At 43.1% G+C, this 26591-nt stretch overlaps 1 protein-coding gene across 1 annotated transcript in view; it reads left to right on the top strand.

Moving 5' to 3' along the window:
• The window catches only part of zmat4 (zinc finger matrin-type 4), a 173865-nt gene that overhangs the window by 129700 nt on the left and 17574 nt on the right, over nt 1-26591 (top strand). The window contains exon 6 of the mRNA XM_011479572.3: nt 20525-20621. Within this exon, the coding sequence (XP_011477874.2) occupies nt 20525-20621 (97 nt within the window). The remainder of the gene's footprint in view (nt 1-20524; nt 20622-26591) is intronic.

Raw genomic sequence — 26591 nt, 5'->3', positions numbered from 1 at the left:
ATTACCAAGAAAAGCTGGCCTCTGTCCGCGCATACTACAAAAACAAGAGCACATCAACAACACTGACAAGGTTCCACTCACTCCTGTGAACGGCATTGTGGAGAAAACGGGGACTGGTACGGTGAATATACGCACCACAGGGAATGAGACGTCATCCTTCCCTGTAGTTCTCGCATGCCAGGCTAATGGCCAGAACCTTCCACCTATGGTTATTTTCTATAGACTGTACCTAAAGAAAACTTTCCAGTTGTTTTGGGAGTGAACAGAGTTGTCAGAATTTTGATTGTATTCTTGTAATAAAGTTTCACACACTGATTTATTTCACTGTTTTGTTGACATTCCTTTTAGTGCAGCTACATCTAGTGGATGCACAACGCAACCCCAGCCACTACAGTAGTTTCTATTCTGTGCGCCTTATAATGCGGTGTGCTCTATATATGAAAACTGTTTTAATTTAAGCCATTCATTGAAGGTGTGCCTTATAATCCAATGTGCCTTATAGTGCAGAAAATACCGTATTTCGTGGGAACGGATTACTATTTCGTAGGAAGAAAATACTAATGAAATCCTAATTCATGGGAACGATTTTATCATTTTTTACCCATGTCAGGTCACAGGCTCCGTAAATATCCCGGTGGAACCATTGTGGGTTTTTATAGGCTCAATTGCAGTCTTTAATGAAAGATTCATTTCTGTTAGGTGTGATAGAGTGTTGTCTCTCTTCTTTCTCCACTTTTTTCCAACAATTGCTTTCAAGCCAGTATTCTCAAGCTGTGACTCCCAGCTGTGTTTTTATATTTAGTGCTCCCTCAGACAATAAAATAGATCTATTACTGCTTTGATGGCAGATCTAGAGATGGGCAAATTACACTGAGATGATCTTCAAAAGGAAGCAAAAAGGAGAGTATTTTTTAATAACTGCTTTAATGTAAAGTTCCAGATTGTTTGAACAAAGGGTGGGCCATTTGTATCTCGCTAAAGCCTGCTCTCCACATTATTTAATCTGCAGTTTTTTCCTTGCGTGAAATCTTACTGCAACACATTTAAATGGCTATAATTTCTCATGAATTTGTGTGCACAGATGTGTGACTTTGGACAAATCACATATTTGTGAGTAATAAGTCCTCTTGAAACTTAAAAGAAAAATGTACAAATAATTTCATGCAGAATCTGACTTGGTGCATGCTGTTTTTAGACTGGACGTGTGTTGCCGGCACCACACGTTTGGAGATAACCAGAATGGATAAATGATGATTTATTCATACCTTATCAGATTGTTTGTAATGAACAAATTGTGCCAGTTGTAGCACAAACCTTCAGGACTAAGTCAAAAGCTGCAGCCTGTCTTATCACTCCAGTCAGTCTTTTGGAGTTGGGTATTTTCATCCACTATCCAGTGCAGGAAACCGTGACAAAAGGCAATGCTCTTATAAAGAAAAATGATTATCTGTATGTTCATTACCAAACTGTGTGGCCTCCTGACCTCTATCTAACATGCAGTGGCTCTCATTTAGAATGAAATTGAATCTAATTCTTAACCTTTGGGATTTAAGTTGAATTATATTTTTACTGTTTTATTTATTTATTTATTTATTTTATTTTTTTTCTTTTTTAACTTGTCCTGTCCAACAGCTAGGCAAACAGATGAGAGCTGAGGGCCTCTTGTGTTGGACATATTTTATTTTAACAAGAGGGGTTATTCATCTTCAGACAAACCAAAGGTATGTCTGAATAAACCCCTTTTGTAATTGAGGCCAAAATTTATTAATTTCAATAATGTTTGAAAATCTTTGGTGTTGGACCGGACGGAAAAGGAAAGAGGGGAAGAAGAGAGAGGGACGTTAGAGAGAGGGGGGGGTAGGAGGGTGATAATAGGAGGGGAAGGGGGGTAAGACCATGAAGCAGCATAGAGCAGACAGGTTTACTGGTTGTTTATCGTTACGGTACGGTTCAAATGTAGTACAAAAAGGGCGGGGCCTGTTCACACACACTCAAATATTATCAACACACCTGCTAGCCGCAAAAATGTCCACATGTCAACATGCACACAAAACAGATAGTGTTCACGAACGCATACCTATGCCTTTAAACCAACTAGTGTGAAATCTTTCATTCATTCAATCATGCAAACTATTAGTGCAAAGGTGAGCTAACACCTGTGCTCAGGTGAGTGTTTATGTTCTTCTAAAATGGATGGTGGAATGTGAAAAGAAGGAGGAGGAGCGCCCAGCCACCCCCACACCCATACCCCCGCCGCAGCAGCAGCGGCAGCCGGAATTCCCCCAACGCCACACGGGAACAGGCAGGGAACAACCGCCCCCCGGGCGACCAAGACCGCCACCCAGGCCAGGGCCAGCCGGACCGCCGCGAGGCCCCCAGAGCCAGAGAGCAGGGAGGCGCAGAGGGAAAGAGAGCGCCGCCCCAGCCCAGCCAGGAAAGCAGCCCCCCGCCGCGCCGGAAGAGCCCAACACAGGGCCCCACCGGAGAGGGACGCCCACAGCCCCAGACGAGCACCCCACCACCACCCAGGAGTTCCGGGCATCCCCCCGCCCCGACCCCAGGTACGAGCCAGGACCCCCCAAGGGAGACCCGCTCCGCACTCCAGGCAGCCACCCACCCGGCCCACGGTTGGTCCAGGTAGGAGCAAGGCAGGGGCCCGCCGCCCCCGCCCAGGAGGGGGGAACCCCGGGGAAAAAAGGGCGGCCCACAAGGGATGTTATAAATATGGCCCGACCAGGCTCGGCCATGTTGGAAGTTTGGCGGGGCCCAGCGCCCAGGGGCAAGGACCAGGACCCACCCCCCAGGGACACGAACACCCCCGGCTCAGGTGTAATATGAACCCCCCCACCGTGCGGAGAGAGCACCGCCGGGCCCAGGGAGCCGGCACCCAAGGGACACGGCCGCCATCGCCAAGGGGCCCGCACCCCCCACCAGGGAAGGGGTAGGGGACAGATGGACCCAGGTCCCACCTTCTTTGTAAAATGTGTGTGCGTGTATGGGTGTTTGAGAGGGTGTTTGTGTGCATGTGTGTGTGTTTATGTTTGAATGTATATATTGAAGGGGGAGGGGTGTGTGTACTAAGGGGGGTGCAGTTAAAATTGGCGAGTAGGGCACTAAGGGGACATCTCCTGATTACTCACAGTGATGTCCCCTCACCCTCCACACCAAGGGGCCCTAAATGTCTAAGGTGCGGTTAAAATTGGCGGGTAGGGTGCCAGGAGGACATCTGCTGCTTGCTTGCAGTGATGTCCAAGCACCCCCCCTACCAAGGACCCTACATGTCTAAGGTGCAAATAAAACCGAAAGAGGGGGGGCCCACTCCATACGGCAACCATAGGAGGGGGGCCACTCCCAAGTAGCCCCCCCCCAAGGCGCATCGCAGGCTAGACCCCCCACCCCCTCACCCTAATATGAGGTTATATAAGGAAGGGGGTAAGTTGGGGACAGCTGGTAGACTGTCCCCCGGTGGTCAAACAGCCGTCCCCCAGCCCACCCCCAGCAAAGGGGCCAGGGCCACCCAGCCCAGGGGCCCACCCCCGGAGGCGCCGACACCCCAGGCCCGGCACCACCCACCCCACACAGAGAGAGAGGAGCCAGAAAGCGTCGCCCCCCCCCGGAGCAAGCCCAGGCCCCCACCCCCAGACGCCGGCCCTAGAAGAGCTCTGGTCAGGCCTCGACGGGACCGAGGAGGCCAACCGGCCGAGGCAACCACTGATTGCCTCAGCGGAGACCCCGACCCGCTAGCCCCCCCGACCCGTACTAATAATGGGCCCCCCCTCCCCCCCAGAACGCCCCCCCACAGGACAGGGCCGACAAGCCCCCCACCCCACCCCACCCCAGACCCCGCAGCCGAAGCGGGTGACACCCAGAGCGACCGGGGGCCCCGAGAGGGTGGTCCCGTCCCGTCCCAGAGCCAGGGAAGGGCCGATCCCAGCCCCAGGTGCAGATGGGCAGCCCATCCGGCGCCGCTGGGCCCCCCCCACCCGAGCAGGGCCCCCCGCCAACCCCCCCCAGCACAGGCAAAGGGACCACCCCCCCAAGCCAAGCCAGACCACCACCCCACCCCCCCACCACGCACCCCCACACCCAAGCCCAGAGGACCACGCAGCGCCCCAGCCCGCCCCACCCAGGCACCGGACCCGACCCCCGACCAACGGAGCCCCCCACCGCCCCCGCCAGGCACCGGAAGCCCCGACCCCCACCCCAAACCACGGCAGAAGGGCAAGGAGCAGCGACGACCAAGCCCCCCACCCCCTAAGTCATGGAGTCAACCACAGGAGACCAGAGAGACTGAATTCTTTCAAAGTTACTTGAGCTTTGGGCTGACATTTTTTCCAAGCTGATATGATCAAACAGCAGATTTCTGTGTTGACTTATGTTTATATTTTTCTTGTTTTTCCAATTTATTAAAATAGTTTTTTTGGCAATACAAAGAGTTATGAAAATGATAGATGCTAATCCTTCTTCTATATCGATGGCACTCATGTCACCAAGCACACAAAGTGACGGTGAGGCAGTGATTGAAACCTTAAGCCAGACTGATAAATCGGCACATACCTGCTGCCAGAGAGCCTGGACAGGAGTGCAGAACCACAGTGCGTGCATGTAGCTGTCGGGTAGATTATTATCACAGTGCTCGCAAATGTCTGAGTTACTGAGACCCATCTTGAACATCCTCTGTCCAGTGTAGTAAATTTTGTGAAGAGTTTTGAGATGGATTAGCTGCAGATTTGGACTTTTTGTCAGTTTAAAGGTGTTTAGACAAAGTTCTGACCAGAAGCTTTCATCTGTGCTGATGCTCAAATCTGCATCCCATTTTTTTGTTGGAAGGGCAATATTGTTATCTAAATTACATAAAAGTTTGTATATTTTGGAGAGAGTTCTATTCATTGAAAAATTAATCAGAGTGGTAACTACATCTGGTAGCTTTAAATCGTCGTCTTTAATTTTATACTTTTTAGTAATACTTGATTTAAGTTGCTGATATTCCAAGAAGTTATTTATTCCATGTTTGTCTTGAAGTTCCTGGGGGGTTATGAATCTTCTATCAATAATTACGTGCTCTAGTTGTTTTATGCCCCCTGCATGCCAAGCTGGGAAGTGAATCATTTTTTTGTTAATAAGGATGTCCGGGTTGTTCCAGATGGGTGTCATTTTGCACGGTTGAATTGATGATTTTGATATTTTGAGAAATTCCCACCAGGCTGTTAAGGTGGCATTTATATTAATGCTTTTGAAACAATCCTGTTTTTTAACTGTTTGGCTAATAAATGGTAGCTGTGACAGGTTGATCTTTCCACATAACGCCTGTTCCAAGTCTAACCATGAGTTGGTTTCTGGATTATTTTTTAACCATTTTAAGATGTATTGTAATCTATTTGCAAGAAAGTATTTGTGGAAGTTAGGTAATTCTAATCCTCCACAGTTTTTTGCAGATTTTAAAGTTTTTAGACTAATTCTTGCAGGTTTGTTGTTCCATAGAAAGCTTGATATGGATGAGTCTAATGTTTTGAACCATTTTAATGGCGGTTGTGTGGGAATCATTGAGAAGAGATAATTAACCTTGGGTAAGATTTTCATTTTAACCGTGGCTACCTTGCCCATAAGGGACAAAGGCAGGTTGGTCCAGCGTGTTAGATCGTCCTGTATGCTTTTCAGTAATGGGGTGTGGTTTAGCTGCACCAGTTCTGATAGTTTGGGGGAAAAGTAGATACCCAGATATTTGATATTTCCTGTTTTAACTGGAATTGTGAGTTTTTGTTCCATATTCCTGTTGAGTGGTAATAAAACAGACTTATTCCAATTAATGGAATAGTCTGATATGGAGGAGAATTCATTTATGATCATTGCTGTTTCATTTACAGAATGTAAATTCCTTAAAAACAGTAATATGTCATCCGCATAAAGACTAATTTTATGATGGCTGTGTTTGGTTTTTATTCCTATAATGCTCTCATTCTGTCTTATTGCTGCAGCTAAAGGCTCAATGAATATAGCAAAAAGAGAAGGAGAGAGTGGGCAGCCCTGTCTGGTTCCTCTTCCAAGAAAAAACCTGTTTGAGGTCTGTTTATTAGTTCTAACTGATGCATTGGGGTTGTGATATAATATTTTGATCCAATTGATGAATGCTTCTCCAAAACCAAACTTCTGGAGGGCAGCAATAAGGAACTTCCAATTAACTCTGTCAAAGGCTTTTTCAGCATCCAGCGATAGTACCGTCATTTCCTGGTTTTTAATGGTGGCAAAGTCTATTATATTAACTAGTCTACGGACATTATCATCCGAGTGTCTGCCTTTGATGAATCCAGTCTGGTCGAAGTGAATTATGTGAGGAGTGATTTTTTCTATTCTCTGTGCTAGTGCTTTGCAGATAATTTTTACATCTGCATTGATTAGAGAAATAGGGCGATAGCTTGAAGGACTAGTGGGATCTTTGTCTGGTTTTAGAAGAAGAATTATGTTGGCTGAGTTCATGTTAGGTGGCATTGATTGGCTCTCATTAATAGATGTGACAGTTTTATAAAATGTTGGTGCCAGTTGTTCCCAGAATTCTTTATAAAACTCAGCAGGAAAGCCGTCAGGCCCTGGTGCTTTACCATTGGGCATAAGTAACAGAGCTTCATGAAGTTCAGACGGCGAGAGCGGAGAATCTAAGTTTGTGATTTGATCCTCATTTAGCCTGGGTAGGTTTACATTATTAAGAAATGAGTCAATACTTTGCTCTGACGGATTGATCTGCGGTGTGTACAGGTTTTTATAAAAGTTTTCAAATGCGTTATTAATTTTGACCGGGTCATGGGTGACATTTCCTGTTTGGTCCATAATAGAGGTGATTGATGATTTTTCTCTGTTAATTTTAAGCTGATTAGCCAGAAATTTGCCAGATTTATTAGAGTTTTCAAATCTTTCAAGTCGTAGCCTTTGTATTTGAAATTGTGTTTGTTTATTAATGATGTCATTTAACTGCAGCTTTAAATTTTTCAGATCTCTCAGAATGTGTTCCTGTGCAGAAGCAGCATAAGCAGTCTCCAGGGTTTTGATTTTATTTTCTAATTCTAATAAATCTGCTTTCTCTTTGCGTTTTTTGTGCGTTGAATAAGAAATGATTTTCCCTCTCATGACTGCCTTTGCTGTTTCCCAAAGAACGCACGGTGGGATGTCTGGAGTATTGTTGAAGTCTAAGAAGGTTGCCCACTCTTTTTTAAAGAATTCAAGAAATTCCTGGTCCTTTAACAGAGACGTATTAAACCTCCAGGTTGTACCAGAGGGTATGGATTTTTCCCTAGAAATGTTTACAGAGACTGGTGCATGATCACTGATAATAATTGGATGGATATTGGAGCTTTGAATATTTTTTAAAAGAGAGTTACTGATTAATAAATAGTCTAAACGGGAGTGTGAATAGTGAACTGGAGAAAAAAAGGTGAACCCTTTAGTGTTTGGGTGACATGAGCGCCACGCGTCGCAGAGACCCAGATCATTCATGTACTGCTTTAGAATACTTGCAGATCGCCATGTACGCTGATTTGCTGCTGTGCTGAGTCTGTCAAGTTCAGGGTCCAAAACAAGGTTGAAGTCTCCTCCTATAATGATTGTGGAGTCAGAGTGAACTGAGAGTGAGGTGAAGAATCTGTGAAAGAAGGAAGAGTCGTCAACATTAGGACCATAAATACTCACTATACAAAAGTCCTTATTCTGAATGGATATATTAATGATTACAAATCTGCCTTCTGGGTCAGTAACTGTATCCTTATGAGTAAAATTAAGATTTTTATTAATTAAAACAGCAACTCCTCGTTGTTTGGAGTTGTAACTGGCAGAGTATATAACTGGAAATTGTAAGCAGCACATAAGGTGATCCAAAGAATTTGATAAATGGGTCTCCTGCAGTAGAGCTATATCTGCTTTTAGACCATCCAGGTGATTTAACACTTTCAGTCTCTTTGGCTCAGAGCCAAGTCCACGCACATTCCAGCTAACGATGTTAAGACTGTTCATAACTGCTCTGACTGAAAAGGTGTAAAGCTAAGTAGTGCTTGTGTACCAGTCCGTGTGCGCGTGCCCGCATTGAGAAGCGCTGTGCGCGTGAACGTTTTCTGGCTATGTGAGCTGCGTGTCGCGTGCGTCCTATGAGAGCCTGTGTGAGGTGATTGCAGTATGTCGGCGTGTGTGTGCGGGATCGCATGTGCACGCCCCTGTGTGCGCTTGTGTGTGCGCGCGCCCGTTCCGTGCATAAATAAATACTTACCGAGGATGAGTTGCTTCCAGGTGATTTACATATAATGAGGGGGGAGAGGGGGGGGAGAGTAAAGGAAAGAAAAAAAGAGATAGAAGGGAAAACGAAAACAACAACAAAACAACAATAGAAACATCAGTGGGACTGAGGTGACGAAGAAAAAAAAAAGACTGTTTTCCTGCGATCGAGGTGTGGATTATTGATGATCCGGTTTTCCATTCATTGAAGTAAGTTTAGCGGGTTTCTTCTGGGCAGCGCAGATGTTCTCAGCGCGGATCTGAAAGCCTTCAGCACAGCCAGGGGGTGATCTCCGGGTCCCGGAACAGCCGGCCGTCCACGTAAAGTTTGTCAACGGCCACAATCGCTCTCGAACCAGCAGCAAGATGCTTCCTCCTCAGCGGGAACAGGATCTTCCTTCTACGGAGGATTTCTGCCGGGAACTGGTCATTAACGCTGTAATGCGTGCCTCTCAGTTCCCGTCCGCGGCCCTTCACCAACTCCTTCTGTTTGAAATGTTCGAATTTAGCCACAATAGGACGCGGGCGCTGGTGGTCGGACCTTCTTCCTCCGAGGCGGTGAACCCTGTGGAAGGAGATCTTCTGCACCTCCTCCTTGGGGAGCTTCAGGTGGACCTGTAAAAAGGATCTGACGGTGGCCTCGGGGTCTTCTCCTACCTCCTCTGGAACCCCCGCGACCACTAGATTGTCCCTCATGCTCCTCGACTGAAGATCCAGGAGGGTTTCCTTTATGGATCGGTTCTCCTCGGAGAGACGGGCGGTGTCATTGCTCAGGGTCTTCACGGTCTCTCTGAGGGCCTGGTTCTCCGCTGCGAGCTCCCGCACCTGCTGCTGGCTGAATTCCAGAGACTCCCGCAGACCTTGAAATTCTCTATGGAGGATCTCCAGCAAATTGAGGCGGCCATCAAAGCTGGAGAGCTTTTTGTCAATCGAATCCAGGATATCGCTCATTCCGCTGCCCGGAGAGGACACAGCCCCGGGAGAGTCCTCAGGCCGTTCACGCTTGGCGGAGGGGGTGGTGGTGGCGGTTCTGGGCTTCACCATGTTGCAGGTATTAAAACACTCGTCAATGAAATTCTCCAGGTCCTCCAGGCTGACAGAAGCTTAATACTCTTAACAGGTTGTGTTAGTTAGCAGGAAATATTTTAATATGGCGGAAAAATGAAACAAGATCGAAAATGTTTGTTCAAATGCTTACGCACCGCCAAGTCGACTCACCACACTCGTCTCGCTGGGTCTCGCGATACTACAGCATCACCCCCCTGTGAATATTTTTACTGTTTTAGAGGTTTTGATAGGAGTGTTACTGCATAAATGTTTTGTTTAAATCTTAAGGAATATTGTAGCTTAGTTTTTGAGAGGCAAAATCATGGACTTTCTTTACAAATAAAAATTTCGCAAAGTTTTAATGAAATGTTTATGGCATGCTTTAGTCAAAATACTATATTATCTTGGTCAATGAAGCACGCCAATGTAATTACGTACTTACTATGCAATATATTCAGCAGGAGTAGGATTTTTCCACATGGTGCACTTCTTGCATCATTACAAGTAAACTCCCAATGCAAGTCATGTTGGAAATAAGGTAATTTGTGCAAACTCATAGAAGGTGTCAAATGATGTTGAGAAAACTTAAAAATAAAGTATTTTGGTCCATCTTTGAAACTCATTTTAATAGTAAAGTCATTGGATTGAGGACATAAATCTTTGAAATTTTATATTACTATAAAATAGCCCAGCTTAAATGTATTTATGTAAATTAAGGGATGGTTACCATGATTTGCATGTTTTAATGTATAAATTATGTTTTCCACATGAACTACGTAGTTGATCATTGTTTTGGCCATTATTGATGTCATGTTTTTGATGTTGATGAATCGACAATCGACAATCTTAATGTATGACGGAGTTTTAGGGCCACCAAAGAAAAAAAAAAAAGTAAAATTACGAGTTTTGGTCTCCTAAATTTACGAGATAAAAACTCGTAATTTTACTTTTTTTTTTTTTTTTTGGTGGCCGTAATACTCCGTCGTATTAATGAACCCATAAACTTTGAAAAATACTGGTTTACTGTCAGACAACATTTTCATAGACAAGGCTAAAGTATATATTTATAGCTTCCAGTTTCCCTTAACCTTTGAGGATAAAGTTACTCTTTATCCTCTGTCAAATATCTGCTGCCTCTTTACACTTTATTTGTACACTTGATTTGGTGTAGGAACCATTGAAAAAAGCTAAAAATCAGACATCAACATCCGCGTCTTTTAACAGATAAAAAAACTGTCACTAAAACTGGTATTTTTGAACTACACAAGTGCAAAAGACATCCACAAGTGTACATAAAATTATGTTAATAAATTACCTTAAAATATGACAAAAACCTTACTTGAACTTAAGCAAAACCTGAACCTTTGCTGAACATGGGGGAAGCCCAGGAGCATAAAAAAGGAATTTATACAACATATCCTGAATACAGAACTTAAAGAACCAAAGCTAAGAAAACCACATGTACCGCACTAATCCTCATAAACATTTGCCTGATTGATTGCACCTGTTATTGGACCGTTTTTTTTCAAATACTTATTTATTTTGTTTTTTTTTTTATGAGTACTTTTTGTATAGCTGCAAACAATGTGATGAAAATAAATGGGGAGAAAGATATTTCTCACAGGGATCCAAGACTTGAAAAAATTTAAAAATATTTCACAGCCACTAAAGGGAGCATGTTTGACTCAGTAACAAAGTAAAACTGAATTTAATAAAGTGTAATCTGTTACATTGTTTGTATTCTTGAGTCTGTATCAGTCAAGGATCAGCTATGCTGGTCCCTTCCTTGTTAACAATAATCAGGTGGAGCACAGACCTAACCTTGATGAGCCAACATTGCCAACAAAAAAACACTCCAGAAGGCTCTCTGGAACTTATTTCCTGCCAGAGTGCACAATGCCAGGTTAAAAAATGTGTTGACTGCAGCCAAGGGCCTGAAGATGATGTATGCTGCTTGTATAATGTGATTGCTGTACATTGTTGTGTTGGTACATTGTGTCTTTGCATTATATTGTGTTTCTATCCACAGCACACACAAAATGTGATACGGTAGAAAACACATGGCAAAAACCACCACAATAAATACAATCAGATTCTGTGCCCGGCTCCTGCAAGAGATGGATGGATTCGGCACTTCTGCCAGCCTTCTTGCTTTCAAATAAACACCACCATCAAGGGTAGAACAAACCCTAGTGCAGTAAGTACCCAGCTATACTCCCGCACTGTTGTGACAGGATCAGTGCTAACAAAGTCTAAGCAGTGCATGTTGTTTTGTCCTTTTTTAAGGATATAAAGGTCTGGATTAGTGTGGTTTGAGCTGCAGTGTCAGCCGAGACAGTTGAGCATGCGACCACATCCCAAAATCGGTACTTTATTTGTATTTACCTTGTTCTTACATGTTGTAAGTACCACAAAAGACACCGTTGCACAACATGTAAATACCCAGTAAGTACATTATAAATACCCACTATATACCACATAAGTGTGAACCAAATTGTACCACATAAATACACAGCTAGTACCATGTAGGTACCGAAAGGAGACACATAAAAGTACCATGTAAGTACCCAGTAAGTCCCCTTAAAAATGTACCATGTAAATACCCTGTAAGTACCCAATAAATTCCATAAAATGTACCATGTGAATGCCCTGAAAGTACTGTTGTTGCTAACTTGGACCACGACCAATCTGTAGGAAAGTACTATTTTCTTTGCATAAATAATCTGGCTTTAGTTTTTTACATATGGTGGTGATAAATAAACCTGTAGGAGCAGTTTGTCAGTTAGTGATAAAGACAAAATACATTACCAAATTTCTAAGGAAACTCTAAGGAAGCTGTGTAAATTATTTGTAACAAACAGTAAATGCACTGTACTCTTTTTGAGAGTTGCTGTTTTAAATATGTGCAAAGAAGTAATGTGTATTTTAGCAAGACTTCACTTTTGTGTGAGGTTTATTGCCATGAAGAGCTTCAATTTATAACACCAAGCTGAAGGGGCTTCTCCCTGCAGTGACATCTGTCTAGTTGCAAAATATCTTATTGCGCCATTGATAGAATCTTACAGATGAAGCAACTTCCAGTGGGATTTGTCCAGTAACAAACAGACCAGTCCTCCAGATGATTTAAAGGGCACACCAGATTTTTGTTTGTTTGTGTGGTTGGTTAGTTGGTTTTGCTTATAGGGAAGAAATTAATCTTTAGTGACGACTTTTTTGTGGAAGTCACTTGCCAAAGCAGTAATTATCTACTCTTGTAACTCTTGCAGATTCAGAATTAGCACATGCTGTTTCAAACTGCTGCAGCCAGAGATGGAATGTGCTGCTTAAGCCATCTGAGAGGGCCAGATGGCTGCTGGTTAATTTAGCATGAACGCTGGAACATTTTCCTGCTAATAAACAGTATACACACAAACGGTTGCACTGCTGATCCGTCATAGTGCCAACATGTTCCCTCCCAGCAGCTCTAGGTAATAGAGCTCAATTAACTGAAAGACAACAAGATATTTATAGCAGAACAATGAGAAACTTCCCTTCCTCCAATTGGTGGCTAACTAGTGGGTCAATGATCAGGTGAAGCAGCAGTTACAATGTTCTGTTTAGCTGTGATTGAACTGAAATATTCAGCATTAGCTTCAGCTATGATACAATACACAAAATAATTCAAATCTAATCTGTAGAATGGTTCTAAATATTCTAATTTGTAAAAGCATGTAGGTAACTGTATCAGTACCAACTGCCAAAGATTGCAAATAAACATTCATACTTACACAAGTGTTTTTATAATCATTTGAATTAGTTCTGTTATAAAAATGGGCAGTAAAGACTTGATTAAAAAACAAAATACTAAAATTGACATATCTAATTCAACTGTGGATGGGTCCATCTTTGGATGGATGGATGGATGGATGGATGGATGGATGGATGGATGGATGGATGAAATAATGGATGGATGGACGTTTTAACGTGTTAAGTCTCTTGTTTTCTCTTCCATATGATTTTTGTTTTTCAAAGCGATGGTACTTGAAAAACAAAAATCAAAAATTAACAATTGCAAGGTCACTTAAATGGGATCAAAGTGCTATGTAGATGTTTATATTTTTCAAAAATATATATATATTTTTTGCTTTGCTAAAACTACAGCAATGACATTTTTTAAAAACAAGGATCATTCTATTACCTTCACAACAGTCATGGGGTTTTCTGTTATTTGTTGGCTTTAATTTTGACATAAAAGTTCTACCATTTCTAGTTGCCATTGCTTATTTACTCTTCAAGTAGTCTGATGCTAGGTTCCCCACGTTACATGGGATTCAGTTGGAGCAAACATGGCTGGCCATTGATGGTTCATGGTGCCTGGCTTAGCTTGTGATTGACAACATTTCAAATTTAGATTTAATGTTTATTAGTCAGATATATAAGACATACGAAGCATAACATCCAGTGAAATGCTATATACAACTGTCCGCCATCTAAACATTGTAGGGGTGAGTTTGAGTATAGATTTGACTAAGAGATGTGGATGTTGTGGATGAAGATGAATAGTAGGAAAAACATAACCACCAACAAAGCTGCTCTATCAATCTATAAAAAATTAATGGAATATAAAAAATAGCATACATTACAGTTGAAATAGAAACATAAAATGTAAGGTTTAAAGTGGGATAGGTATGTATGCATAGAGACCATATGTAAGACCTGCAGAAGTAAAATGACAACACCAAAACAAATTTTCAAATTGTCAATTTTCTAAGCCTGACAATTGCCTAAAGCCTTTCTCTGACAAAGTCTAAATCTCAGCTCTCTCTCTGTATTGACTGACTCCATCCATTGCAGTAAAGTCCCCTTTGTTGGAACTAGCCTTTGTATTCACTAATACAATAAAAGATTTATCTAGCATTTAAGTCTTTGTGATTGTTGATTAAATAAATCACCATACTGGAAACAATAGATGATTAAATACTTGTGTTGTTGCTGCCTCTACACAAAAGAAATTGCATAAAAAGCTGAAGAAATGTCAGCATTTAAAAAGAAAATATTCACAGAAAAAGATGGCTATGCGCCTTTGTGCACTGCTTCACTCTTTGCTTAAACCTTGTGTGAAATACAAGGTTATCCACAAGAGAACGTTTTCAATGTTCCACCTCTGCTCTGCCAGGAGCACATCTTCATCTCACTCCTTTCCCCCCTTACCTCTCCTATTTCTGCCTATTCCTTTCTTGTTTGTTAGGGTAGAGAGCTGATGGAGAACAAACCACATGCATTTATGCACTGCTGTCTGCAGGTTTGGATTTATTAGAGGAATGTGTAAAAGCTTTCATGATTTTCCAGAACAGAAAATGGTTTTTGCAATTGCAAATCTGGACATAACCCCTTGTTCCATTGAAATCCAAACAGTTATTGATAAACTGGATGATTGGATTGGGATGTTATCTGAGTTGGTGACACTGTTTAGCATATAACTGCCAACTTCGTTTGAATCCGAATTCCTCCCCAACCCCTACGGCTTCTCCCTACCCCTCCAATTGTAGGGCCATTTAGAGGTGCAGGGTTGTCCAAAATAGTTTTTTTAAGGGCTTACCCTCGCGGCGTAGGGATGCCAAGCCCTCCACCACGAGGGTGTTCTGCATCGCACATGTCTTTAGTGGGTGTGCTCTGAAGCACAGAAGGTAACATTTAAATGTAAGCAATGACTTTTTGTTTTAGTATGAACCTTCTAAAGTTATAAAACCGAAGTTCTTATGTATATCCGAGGGTAAGCAGCTCCGCGCTACTGGAGCTGACCGCTGACTAGTGATGACGTCATCAAGTAGGAGTGACGTCCAAATCTGAAGAAACTATTTTTCCATAAAGATCTTTATACTAATTATTTGTTTGTCTCTCTTATCACATTTGCATTTTAATTAAATGGTCTTTATCATGCTATCTTAAGCCTTTAACCCTTGTGCTATCCTAGGCACTTTAACATTGGGAGTTGGGTCATCTAGACCCACTACACAGTGTGCTGAACCTTTTTTTCTTCAATGATTTGTGATCTTCACTGGTGTCCATGGATTACATGAAATCTTTCCACCTTTATCCACCTTTGTCATGGTAGGGAGAACACGTCAATGTAAGGGTGGGGTCATCTAAGATAGCACAAGGGTTAAGAGTAAACTATAGCCATATTTAAAGTAAAACAAAGTAAAGTAAAGTTCCATTATCTGTCACACACCTAAGTGTGTGGAATTTGTCATCCGCATTTGACCCATCCACTGGGGGAGCGGTGAGCTGCAGACGAGTCGCGCTCGGGAGGCAGCAGCGTTAAGGGTCTTGCCCAAGGACCCTTACTGGGTGATGTTAATTGCTTGCTATTGATATGGTAATTGCTCCATTACCATTGTTCATTCCTTCATTCCCCTCCTGGCAAGCTAAAAAACGATTTTAAGAATGAAATACAGGTTATTTTTGCAGGTCATTTTCCTTCCAGGAAGTAAGACGTGTTGATCTGTGCTGCCCATTTCATGACATCAACCTAGAGCCGGCCTCTGCAGCCTGACTGTGTTTTGCCCCCTGAAGACAGAGAACATCTGAGCCTTTCCTAAGATGGATCTGCATGTTGTGCATACAAAATGAAAGTGGGTGTGTGTTAGTCTGGGGGCAGTACTGGCAGTGCAGATATCCTGGAAGGGGCAGTTCCCCCACACTCACAAGTATGAATGTGAGGACCCTGTCATTTTTGTGGATTGGGAGGGGCTGGTGCTCAGAATGCAGAGCTTTAGAGGAATATTCAGAAACGTGTGAATGGAGTAAAATACCGCTTTGGGGTTGTATTTTTTTAAATGATCTTGGCCCTTCAAGTTTACTATCTCAGAATCAAAACTATTTTTTTAGGATCACTATTATTATTTTACTATTATAGATACTTTTATTGATCCTACAATGGGGAAATTCTTCTCTGCTTTTTGACCCATCCCCTGGGGGAGCGGTGAGCTGCAGCCTAACCGCGCTTGGGAGGCAGTAGCGTTAAGGGTCTTGCCTGAGGCTCACTGGGGGATGCTCATTGCTCGCTATTGATATGGTAATTGACCCGGTACCATTGTTTATCCCCCTCTGGGAATTGAACCCTGGATTCCTGCATTGTAGCCTCTCACCTTACCAACCGAGCTACCCAGCCGCTTTAAATATAACATGGTTTCAATTCCCACACAGATCATCTTTTGATCTATTTTAAAAGCAGTCCCAGTGGTCTTTTAATTATGATTTTGCCATTTTTAGACACAATTTTAAAAACCTGTGTTAGTTTTCAGGATAAGGTTTCTGCAGAGCGCCAGGAGTTTAACAGAAATTTGCTTCTGAGCTGTGGGTGGAACTTATTGACATGGAGTATGTCCATCCCATTTCCTGTCATCCATCTGTTTATACCCCCCCCCCAGCTTGCAGCCCCTCACACTCCCAAACTAACATAACCGATGCAACAATAATGGAAAACCATATCGGAGATAGACAGCTGTAAAGTTTTGAGCCTGATATCTGCTCAGACAAGGAAAATAAAAGACATTCATGGATCTGTTTGTATGCAAGTGCATCAGAATGAAACAGAGCAGGGAGTTTGCGGGCTGCCGACTGTAGCCTATGTCAGTGCTACAAGCTCTTTTAAAAGTCATTTGTTTGTCTGCCCCTGATTCACCGCGATTTGAATGAAGACATACTAAGAAATGCAGTTTTAAGTTTAATACATACATATTGTATGTCCTCCAACGTGAGAAAATGCCACAAGAACATGTTAAAAAAACCAAAAACACAATTTTCATTGGAGTGTGTCCTTAAACTTAAAAGAGAATGAGCAGCTAAGCTGAAGTTACCAGATCTAACAGTATAGTGAGTGGCATGTTCTTTATTTTTCGACCCTCCCTTCCTAAAATAAAATTTTAAAAAGAAGAGGGTTTTCTCCACATTCATCAGCTCCACAACCTGTTACTATTTTTTTTCTTTTTTGTGAAGGAACGAACTTCAAATTCCAGACTAATCCAAATAGATGAGACTGCAGTGCACATTTTTCTTCTTTTGCATTCTCCCCTGAGCTGGCTGTCTTTTTTCTCATCTCAACAAACCAGTTTTCAATGACTCATCTGCAATGCCTTTGAGAACAGGTAGTAAAGGTGATGGAAGGGAAGAACTGCAGATGCCTGAGGGGTTCCCAGTGCTTCATTGCTCTTGCATTGCAGCATCATGAGGAAAGGGCCCTATGTGGCTGCAGTAATAGATACTGGAGCTGGGGTATAATATGGCGCTCTTTCAAAGGTTGTTTGTAAAGCAGCCTCTCAAATTATTATTATTTTTTTTTAAGCAGACTGGTGTCTCAAGTAAAACATTGAATTTAGCCTTTAACTGCATCTGAGGATGCCACTGTGAAATTCAAGTCTCCATCCTACTAGTAGCTGACTGACAGAGCTGTTATTGCACAACTTATCAGCAAGGAAGTGAAGGGGGAAGCTAGTGTTCAATCAAAACAACAGAAAGGAAACAGCTGACACCAACATTTGAGGTGTGAATAGATAGCTCACTGCAGATGTCCCCCACAACCTGTCACAGCCCTGAAAAAGTCAAATAACCACTTTCAAAGTTTTTAACAGCTCAATCTTATGTGACACATTTTGGTAAACATTTATTCATGGGGGAAATTTAATATGGGGGGGGGGATATGTAAATGTGATTAAATGAGTGCTCAGTGACATTTATTTTCTCCTGGCCTTTTGCTGCAAGGCATATTTATGTAGGAGCTAACTTAATTGTGAAATCAATGAAGATGGCCATTTTTCATCCCAAAACGAGATTAGTACAAAATGATGACGATTACGCAGAGAGAACATAATGTGTCCCAGCGAGGCACAGACTCATGACACCAATTACACTCAAGGGGATGTCAGAGCGTGATCAGAAACATTGCCTCCTATTTGCTTTTATCGACACTAAATGAATACAATTCCTAAAGGCCTCTGGGAGGCTTTCCCCACCACCTTAAAGCTCGACAATCTGTATTTTTTATAATGAGAAAATTGGTTAAAATGTTGCATGTAACAACTGAGAATCTACATTTTGAATAATGCAATTAATGATCGATGCAAATATTGCCACTATACTGTAAAAGGCCCAATGCCTCACTACTATCAATTATGAAAAGGCACAAAAAACATATACATTAGACCAGTGTTTTTCAACCTTTTTTGAGCCACGGCACACTTTAACCTTGACAAAAATCCCGCGGCACACCAGCATCCCAAAAAAAAAAAAAAAAAAAAAAAACTCATAGTCTGTATTGATCTAAAGCCCCTCCGCAATCTCACGCGCATTTTTGTGATTATTGTGACAGAAAAAGCTGGAAGCTGCAGCTGTTTTTACTAAAAGATGTAACAAAAGTAAAGATAAAAGATTTAAAAACTGTTTGATGTGTGTTTGTTGTGGTTTCAAGACGCGTAACAACTCATTGTGCGCTGAGACGCTGTCACTTTAACCCAATGCGTCATGGGAGATGTAGTGCAAATAGCGGCCGAACGCCACAAAGACTATTGATACCAGATTCTGTGGAAAGCTACACTGCTAAATACGAGCGTTAGATGTTATTCTTGTTGGAACTGAGAGACTTCATGAGCAGAATCTGAAAAAGGAAGTGAAGACTTGAACCACTTCTGATTGGTCAGACTGATGACGTGTGATTGGGCCTTCAAGAATGATTGGTGGACAGTTTTCCGAAAACGTCTAAAGCTACGGCTAAATCGCGGTACCGCCATTCTTATCAAAATGTCTTTAATAGAATCAAATAAACACAAAGAAAAAAGAATTTAATGATCTTTCATATTCCTAACTACTCAGTGTTTTATCAGGGCCTGTTTGGATGAACACAGAACTGATATCATGGAGATGGAAAATGTTTTTAGATCAGTTAATGAGGGCAATTTCCCACGGCACACCTGACCATCTGTGTGCCGCGGCACACTGGTTGAAAAACACTGCATTAGACTAAGTATATTGCAAAATATGTCAGACATTGTCTAAATGCATTCTGGATGTGTATGTGCTTTTACAGTTTTTTTTATCAAAATCTGTAAGATACCTGTGGAAAAGTTTTGCATTATGGTCGTCCAACTCATTTTATTTCTTTGTTGATAAAGCATTTGACCATCAAAACACCAGATTAACAAACAATAAAATACATTATAAAATGCAAAATAAAACTACAGTACATACTTAATTTATAGATGCAATATATTTATGATGGCTGTAAAAAATATTAAAACCAAAAATAAATATCTATCTATCTATCTATCTATCTATCTATCTATCTATCTATCTATCTATCTATCTATCTATCTATCTATCTATCTATCTATCTATCTATCTATCTATCTATCTATCTATCTATCTATCTATCTATCTATCTATCTATCTATCTATCTATCTATCTATCTATCTATCTATCTATCTATCTATCTATCTATCTATCTATCTATCTATCTATCTATCTATCTATATCAAGCCCAGGTTTTAGTGGCCAGATTGAAAATTGAAAAAAAATTGAAAGTTTAATTTAAAATCAGAAGATGTCAGTATAATGTTTATTGGACGGTCGTTCACGCTTAGATTTGAGGACACTCAGAAGGATCTGCCCTGCTGACCTGGGTTTTTGAGCAGTGGTGTACTGGTGTTTAAGCTCAGTGAGGTATAAAAGGACTCAGGTCACTTAGAAAGTTGTTGTTCCCTTTAGACATATCCACTCAGGGGTCTCCACAGTGAATCGGCTTTCACTGATCCACACATTTGGTTTGGAAAACATTTTCACGCTGGATGCTATTCCTTCCACAATCCGGTATTTTCTGCAGGCTGGGGACCAGCACAGGGAGACCCAGGCCAGGGTCCCTTTGTGGTAGGTAGGCAGTAGCACGAAGGGTCTTGCCTAAGGCCCCACACTGGATTCAGCCTCCTGAATAGACAGGGAGCAATTGAAACAAAGTGAATGATATGCGCTTGCATTTAGAAGAGCTGGTTAAGATTCATCCACCAGCATTTTGAACTAGCTGGAGATTAGCCACAGGTTGACTGACCCCACCAACGTATGCAAGAACACAGAACTGCAAGTCATATTTTCATAGTTTGAGCTGAAAATGTCACTCCTCTGAAAAAGTGAGCGGTGTGCCATAAACCCTCCTGCAAATCTCATATCAATGTATGTGTTTTTGTTTGATTCCAGGACTGAAAAAAAGCTACACTTGTGAAGTTTGCAGTGTCACGCTCAACTCTGTGGCGCAGTACCATGCACATCTGCAGGGCTCAAAGCACCAAAACAAGTAAGTAGATCAGAAGGCACTGAACACAACATGCCATACATTTTCAACAACCTTAACTGCCCCATTTTTTAAATGTCAAATGTCATCACCCAGAAAGGTCCTGTAAAAATATTAAAAACAAGAATACAATAACTCAACTTAAATCATAAACCTGTGGTACTTCCTGCATGTGGATAAATAGCAGACTCCAAGTCAAGTTCAGTTAAATAAAATTGGTTGATGAAGGTGTTGGATAGAAGGGTTAAATATGGGGTAAGATAACTGTCAATTAGAAATAAATGCACAAATACAAAATTTGTGCACACAGACTGGATTGTGCCTGCGCGAGGCTGTACATCCGTTGCTCTGTGTGTGAATGTTTGTACATTTGAGACTTTTCCATCTACTAATGCAAGCCAGCATTAGTAGAATAGTTTATCTTAGGAATGAACCACTGATGCTCAGGAAACATAAAAACCCCGGAATCCGTCATGTTATTCCATCGGAGCTTAGGCGGAAATACCGGGGATGCCGAGCTGGTTGCAAACACAAGGCGAAGCTGAAGGCTAAGGCGGCTAAGCGGCGGCGTTTCAAACCATTCATCCCCTCCGTCATTATGGGAAATGTTTACGCCCTGTCCAACAAGACGGACGAGCTTACTGGACTGATCAGGACACAACACTGCTACACGGAGAGCAGCCTCCTTATCTTCACCGAGACATGGCTAACCAGCTATGTGCTGGATTTTAACGTGGATCTGCCCGGCTTTACCACCGTGAGAGCAGACCGCAACCCAGACTCCAGCGGGAAGAGCAAGGGGGGTGGCCTCATCCTGCATGCCAACAGACGATGGTGTCACCCGAATCATCTGACCGTCAAAAAGGCGATCTGCGACCGTAATCTGGAGCTGCTAGTGGTGGGCATCGGACCCTATTACATTCTACGTGAGTTTTCCCACGTCATCGCGCTCTGTGTTTACATTCCTCCGAGAGCGGAGACAATATACAACACAACCACAGAACTGCAGTCCAAGCACCCAGGGGCGTTCATGATTATTTCTAGAGATTTTAACCACGTATCCCTGGAAACCACTCTGCCCACCTTTCACCAATATGTCGACTGCCCCACTCGAAATAACAGAACTATTGATCTTCTGTATGCAAACACTCTGGAAGCATACTCAGCTACCCCCCCCCTTGGAAAATCTGACCGCAACCTCATACACCTGCAGCCTAGCTACACCCTTCTTGTGAAGAGGCAGGCGGCCACCATCAGACAGGTCAGGAGATGGCCTGCTGGAGCTCAGGAGGCCCTCAGAGGCTGCTTCGGGTGCACGGACTGGAATGAACTGATTGGGTCTCATGGGGATGACATTAGCCGCGATTACATGGGCAGAATATCTTGATCGGATCAATGGTCGGGTTAAAATTCACCCGTGCACATGGGATCAGAAAACCTTTTTCCGATTAGAACAAACGTTCCCATGGCTCAACTTTCGGTCGGAATGAATCATTTGGGCATGCGCAGTAGTGTTAAAAACTCCTGGATGAGGAAATAGGTCCCGTTCTAAACAAACAGCTGCCACAGACATTTATTTTATGCAGCAGCTCGGTAATATACGAGACGATCTTCCAAACGTGCTTTTATTAATGTCATGAATAGTATGAAGCGCCTGTTCGCTCATCGTTTTATTTAATCCGTGTGATCAGTGCTGGAAGAAGGGTTAGGACAGGCTATAAACACAGGCTAACAACATTAGCCTGATGGACACAAAATCCAGGACCATGAAACCCTGCAATCTGCATCTTCGCTGCACGTAAATGTATGGGAATAACATCAGTCTTTATTTTGTCGGGTCACAACTGGAAACACAAATCCACGTGATTGTTTGAACAGTTTCTAAGGACTGGGCGACATTTATTTCTGTTTCCCCAAACTCGCTGCGTGAGCTGACGGCTCTCCTGAGTCCAGCAGCCGCAACCCAGAGCAGCGGGACGGCTCGCAGTCTGAATTCTCCCACACATAACAAAACAAAAAACGCACACGTAACAAGCATCTTCCTCCCCTCAGACACGAAGTTATTAATCCAGCTCCTCTGCTCACTTGGGTGCCAGTGGACCCGAGTGAGCGTCGGGGGGCACGAAGCGCTCCTTCCCCGCATCTCCCTCGTGAGGGGTGAAAGAGAGGCGAAGAGCCAGCGGGGCGAGAGCGGAGCGGCGCTTTTCACGGGGCATCCGCAGAGCAGCTGGTCGGTCCTGTATGCGCTCTAAAGCTTTCTCTCAGCGAAACACCATCTATGCGTGACGTTACGTAAACCAGAGGAGTAGTGACACACGATCGGAATGACCGTTTACATGCTCCACGATCGGATAAACGATCGGTATAACCCACCTATCTCGATTGGAAAGAAATTCTGATCCAGACGAGTCTGACCGGGGCAGAGTATTCCGAATGGCGCGTTTACATGACGCATTTTCTTTCCGATCAGGCGTTCTTTCCGATTACTTTTGCCCATGTAAACGCGGCTATTGAGGTAGCTGTGGGCTGCATGACAGACTATATGAACTTCTGTGTGGACTTGGTGGTGCCTTTCAGAACTGTCAGGAGCTTCTCAAACAACAAACCCTGGGTGAACAGTGAAGTTAAGGCAGTTCTGAACAGAAAGAAGAGGGCTTTCAGGAGCAAGGATCAGGAGGAGATGAGAAAGGTCCAACAGGAACTAAAAGTCTGCATGAAGGAGGCCAAAGAAGCACACGGGAGGAAGCTAGAGCAGAAGTTGAAGGAAAACAACCTGCGTGAGGTCTGGAACACCATGAAGGCTATGACTGGATGCAGCAAAAAAAGAGGGCAGTGCGACAAGTGGCAGTCAGGAGAGAGTCGATGATCTCAATGTTTTCTTCAACCGGTTCAGCTCCCCCCAGGCTACACCCCATGCTGCCTGCTCCCCGGTGCTGCAGTGCCCCACCGATCTCCCCAACCATCTTGCTTCTGCTCCCCCTCCTGCTGCCCGCTCTTTACACCCATCTCAGTCATCAAATCCCGATGATCACCCCTTTTCCATCACTGCGGATAAAGTGAGCAGGGAGCTGAGACGGCTCCACCCCAGGAAGGCAGCTGGCCCAGACCGAGTGAGTCCACGGCTCCTTAAGGCCTGCGCTGCAGAACTGGGAGAACCCCTACAGCAGGCCTATAACCTGAGCCTGCAGCTGGGTAAGGTCCCATCACTGTGGAAAACGTCATGCATCGATCCTGTGCCCAAGAAAAGTCGCCCCAGTGAGCTGAACGACTGCAGGCCGGTTGCCCTCACCTCTCATGTCATGAAGATGCTGGAGCGACTGGTTTTGCAGCGCCTGCGACCCCAGGTGCAGAGGATGAGGACCCTCTCCAGTTCGCCTATCAACCAAAAGTAGGAGTTGAGGACGCCGTCCTCTATCTTCTACATCGGGCCCTCTCCTACCTGGACACAGGGGGCTGTGCTGTGAGAATGCTCTTTTTTGACTTCTCCAGCACTTTTAATACAAACCAGCCCCTCCTTCTCCAGCAGAAGCTCCTCTCCTTTGGTATGAACTTCCAACTGGCGTCATGGATAACGGACTATATGACAAACAGGCCACAATTTGTCAGAATGGGGAGTTGCAGTACCTCCATGCTGACTGGCAGCACGGGGGCTCCACAGGGCACAGTGCTCTCACCTCTCCTCTTTACCCTCTACACCACTGACTTCCACTACAACTATGATGCATGCCACATTCAAAAGTTCTCGGATGACGCAGCAATTGTGGCATGTATCAAAGAGGGTGAGGAGGGGGAGGACAGACAGCTGGTTGAGGACTTTGTGCACTGGAGCCAACGAAACTGCCTCCACCTGAACACATCCAAAACAAAGGAGATGGTGCTGGACTTCCGACGAACACCTGCTGCGGTTCAGCCCATCCTCATTGCTGGAGTAGAGGTGGAGGTAGTGGATAGCTACAAATACCTTGGAGTCCTCCTGGACAAGAAGCTGAACTGGTCGGCAAACATGGACTCCATTTACAGAAAGGGGAAGAGCAGGTTGTACTTTGTAAAAAGACTTGCCTCTTTTAACGTATGCTCAGATCTCCTTTTTATGTTCTATCAGTCTATTGTTTTAAGTGCCCTGTCTTATGTGGTGGGGTGTTGGGGGGGTGCGCGAACAAAAATGACATAAAAAACGGAATCGTCTGACTAGGAGGGCAGGCTGTGTGGTGGGGCGGAGCCTGGAGACAGTGGAGGTGGTGGCAGAGCGAAGAACGCTGGTCATCCCCTACATGGACTCTTCAGTGACCAGAGGAGTGCATTCAGCGACCGCTTTCGCTCTCTGATATGCTCCACAGAAAGAGTCAGGAAGTCCTTTGCACCGAGTGCAATTAGACTGTTAAATACCGCTGGGAGGGGAGGGGGCATGAGGAGGAGTCACTAAAAGGGCATCTACTTTTTACCACTTTTATGCTTTTATTTACTTTTATTTTGTTTTTATTGCTCTTATATTTTTATTTTTTTATTCTATTTTTAGTGAGTGTGATTATTTTATGATTTTATGACTATTTATTACTCATGCACTTTTTAAACTTCTATTGAATGTTTGTGTAGTTGAGTAGCAATGGATGGATATGCAAGTTCCCTCGGGATTAATAAAGTACTCTATCTATCTATCTGTCTGTCTGCCTGTCTGTCTGTATATCTATCTGGACAACGAAGGAGCCTGCCTTCACCCCTCTTCCGACCCTCTGGAATGCCAACAGGCCAACAGAGCGAAGTGGAAAACAGCCCAGAATGCGGGCTGTTTTCCACCTTTTCTGGGTCTGAAACTATCCGCTGGTGTGGATAGCAGAAGTGTGTGCTTCTTGCGTGTGTTGGTTTAAAATTACAAAAACCAAATTTTAACGGTAACAAAGGAAACTGATTAAATTTGAGCAGTATTTTTGTGTCATGCAACAGACTTACCACAAAAAATTTAATTATTTAACCCAGCGAAACCATGTGGTATAAAAAATGTGAGCATATTACCCTTAATCTCAATGTGCAAAACCTTGTGGTGCATTTTTCACTTTAGATTCAGCTTCCACAGGTATGAAAAAGAAACTGAAGGATTACATTTCCAAAAAAAGTAATCTTATAGGACAAGGAATTAGTTTTAAATTATATTAAAAAATTACTTGTATTACAGTTTGGATGTAACTTGCAGAACACTGATGGGAAAATCACTTAATATGAGCCATTTTGCTTGACAAAAAACATGTTAAACCTTAGTTAAATTGTCCCTGATGACAAGCATGGCTGTGTTTACAAAGATATGAAGGTACAAAAAAGGGACTTTTTAGTTTTTGACAGAAGTCATGGGCTGCGATTTTATCCAAACAATCAACCAAAGCAAACAAGCTCTCTTTAAAGATGCTATGAATAACTTTTCAGTACTATTTTTTTTACAACAAAACACTTGCAAGACATTGATTATTATGATTCAGCCCAAAGGATTATTCCCTAAGCTTTGCAGTCATGACCAGCTGTTATGTTTCTTTGGTTTAAGAGCAAGTACAACCAGAAAAGCTGACATGTAGTTGAAAACTCCAATGAAGACAGCTGAGTAGTCTTACTCTCACGGCACGGTTTCGACTGGAACAGGACTTTGCTCTGGACATAAATTTGTTACATAATCAAAAAAAGCAACCTCCTGTCAACATGATTACCTTTTCTTGGTGTTAAGAGCAGGGTTCCCCAAATCCAGGTCTCGAGGGCCGGTGTCCTGCTGGTTTTCCAGAAACCCTACCTTATTTGCTGCTGATTACCTTGATCCGGTGTGTTCAGCCGATAAGGAGCTTCGATGGCAGGTTGGTAGGAAAACATGTAGGACATTGGCCCTCGAGGCCTGGATTTGGGGACCCCTGGTTTAGATTGGGTACATTTACATTGCTGTTTTTCCTTTGCAGTTAAATAAACTGTGTGTTTATATTTCATCTGTTAGGTATTTTA

The sequence above is a fragment of the Oryzias latipes genome, chromosome 9 (genome assembly GCF_002234675.1).
Source record: "Oryzias latipes chromosome 9, ASM223467v1".
Classification (NCBI taxonomy): domain Eukaryota; kingdom Metazoa; phylum Chordata; class Actinopteri; order Beloniformes; family Adrianichthyidae; genus Oryzias; species Oryzias latipes.
The sequence above is the reverse complement of the archived record's forward strand: the minus strand, read 5'-3'. Positions and strand labels throughout refer to the sequence as shown.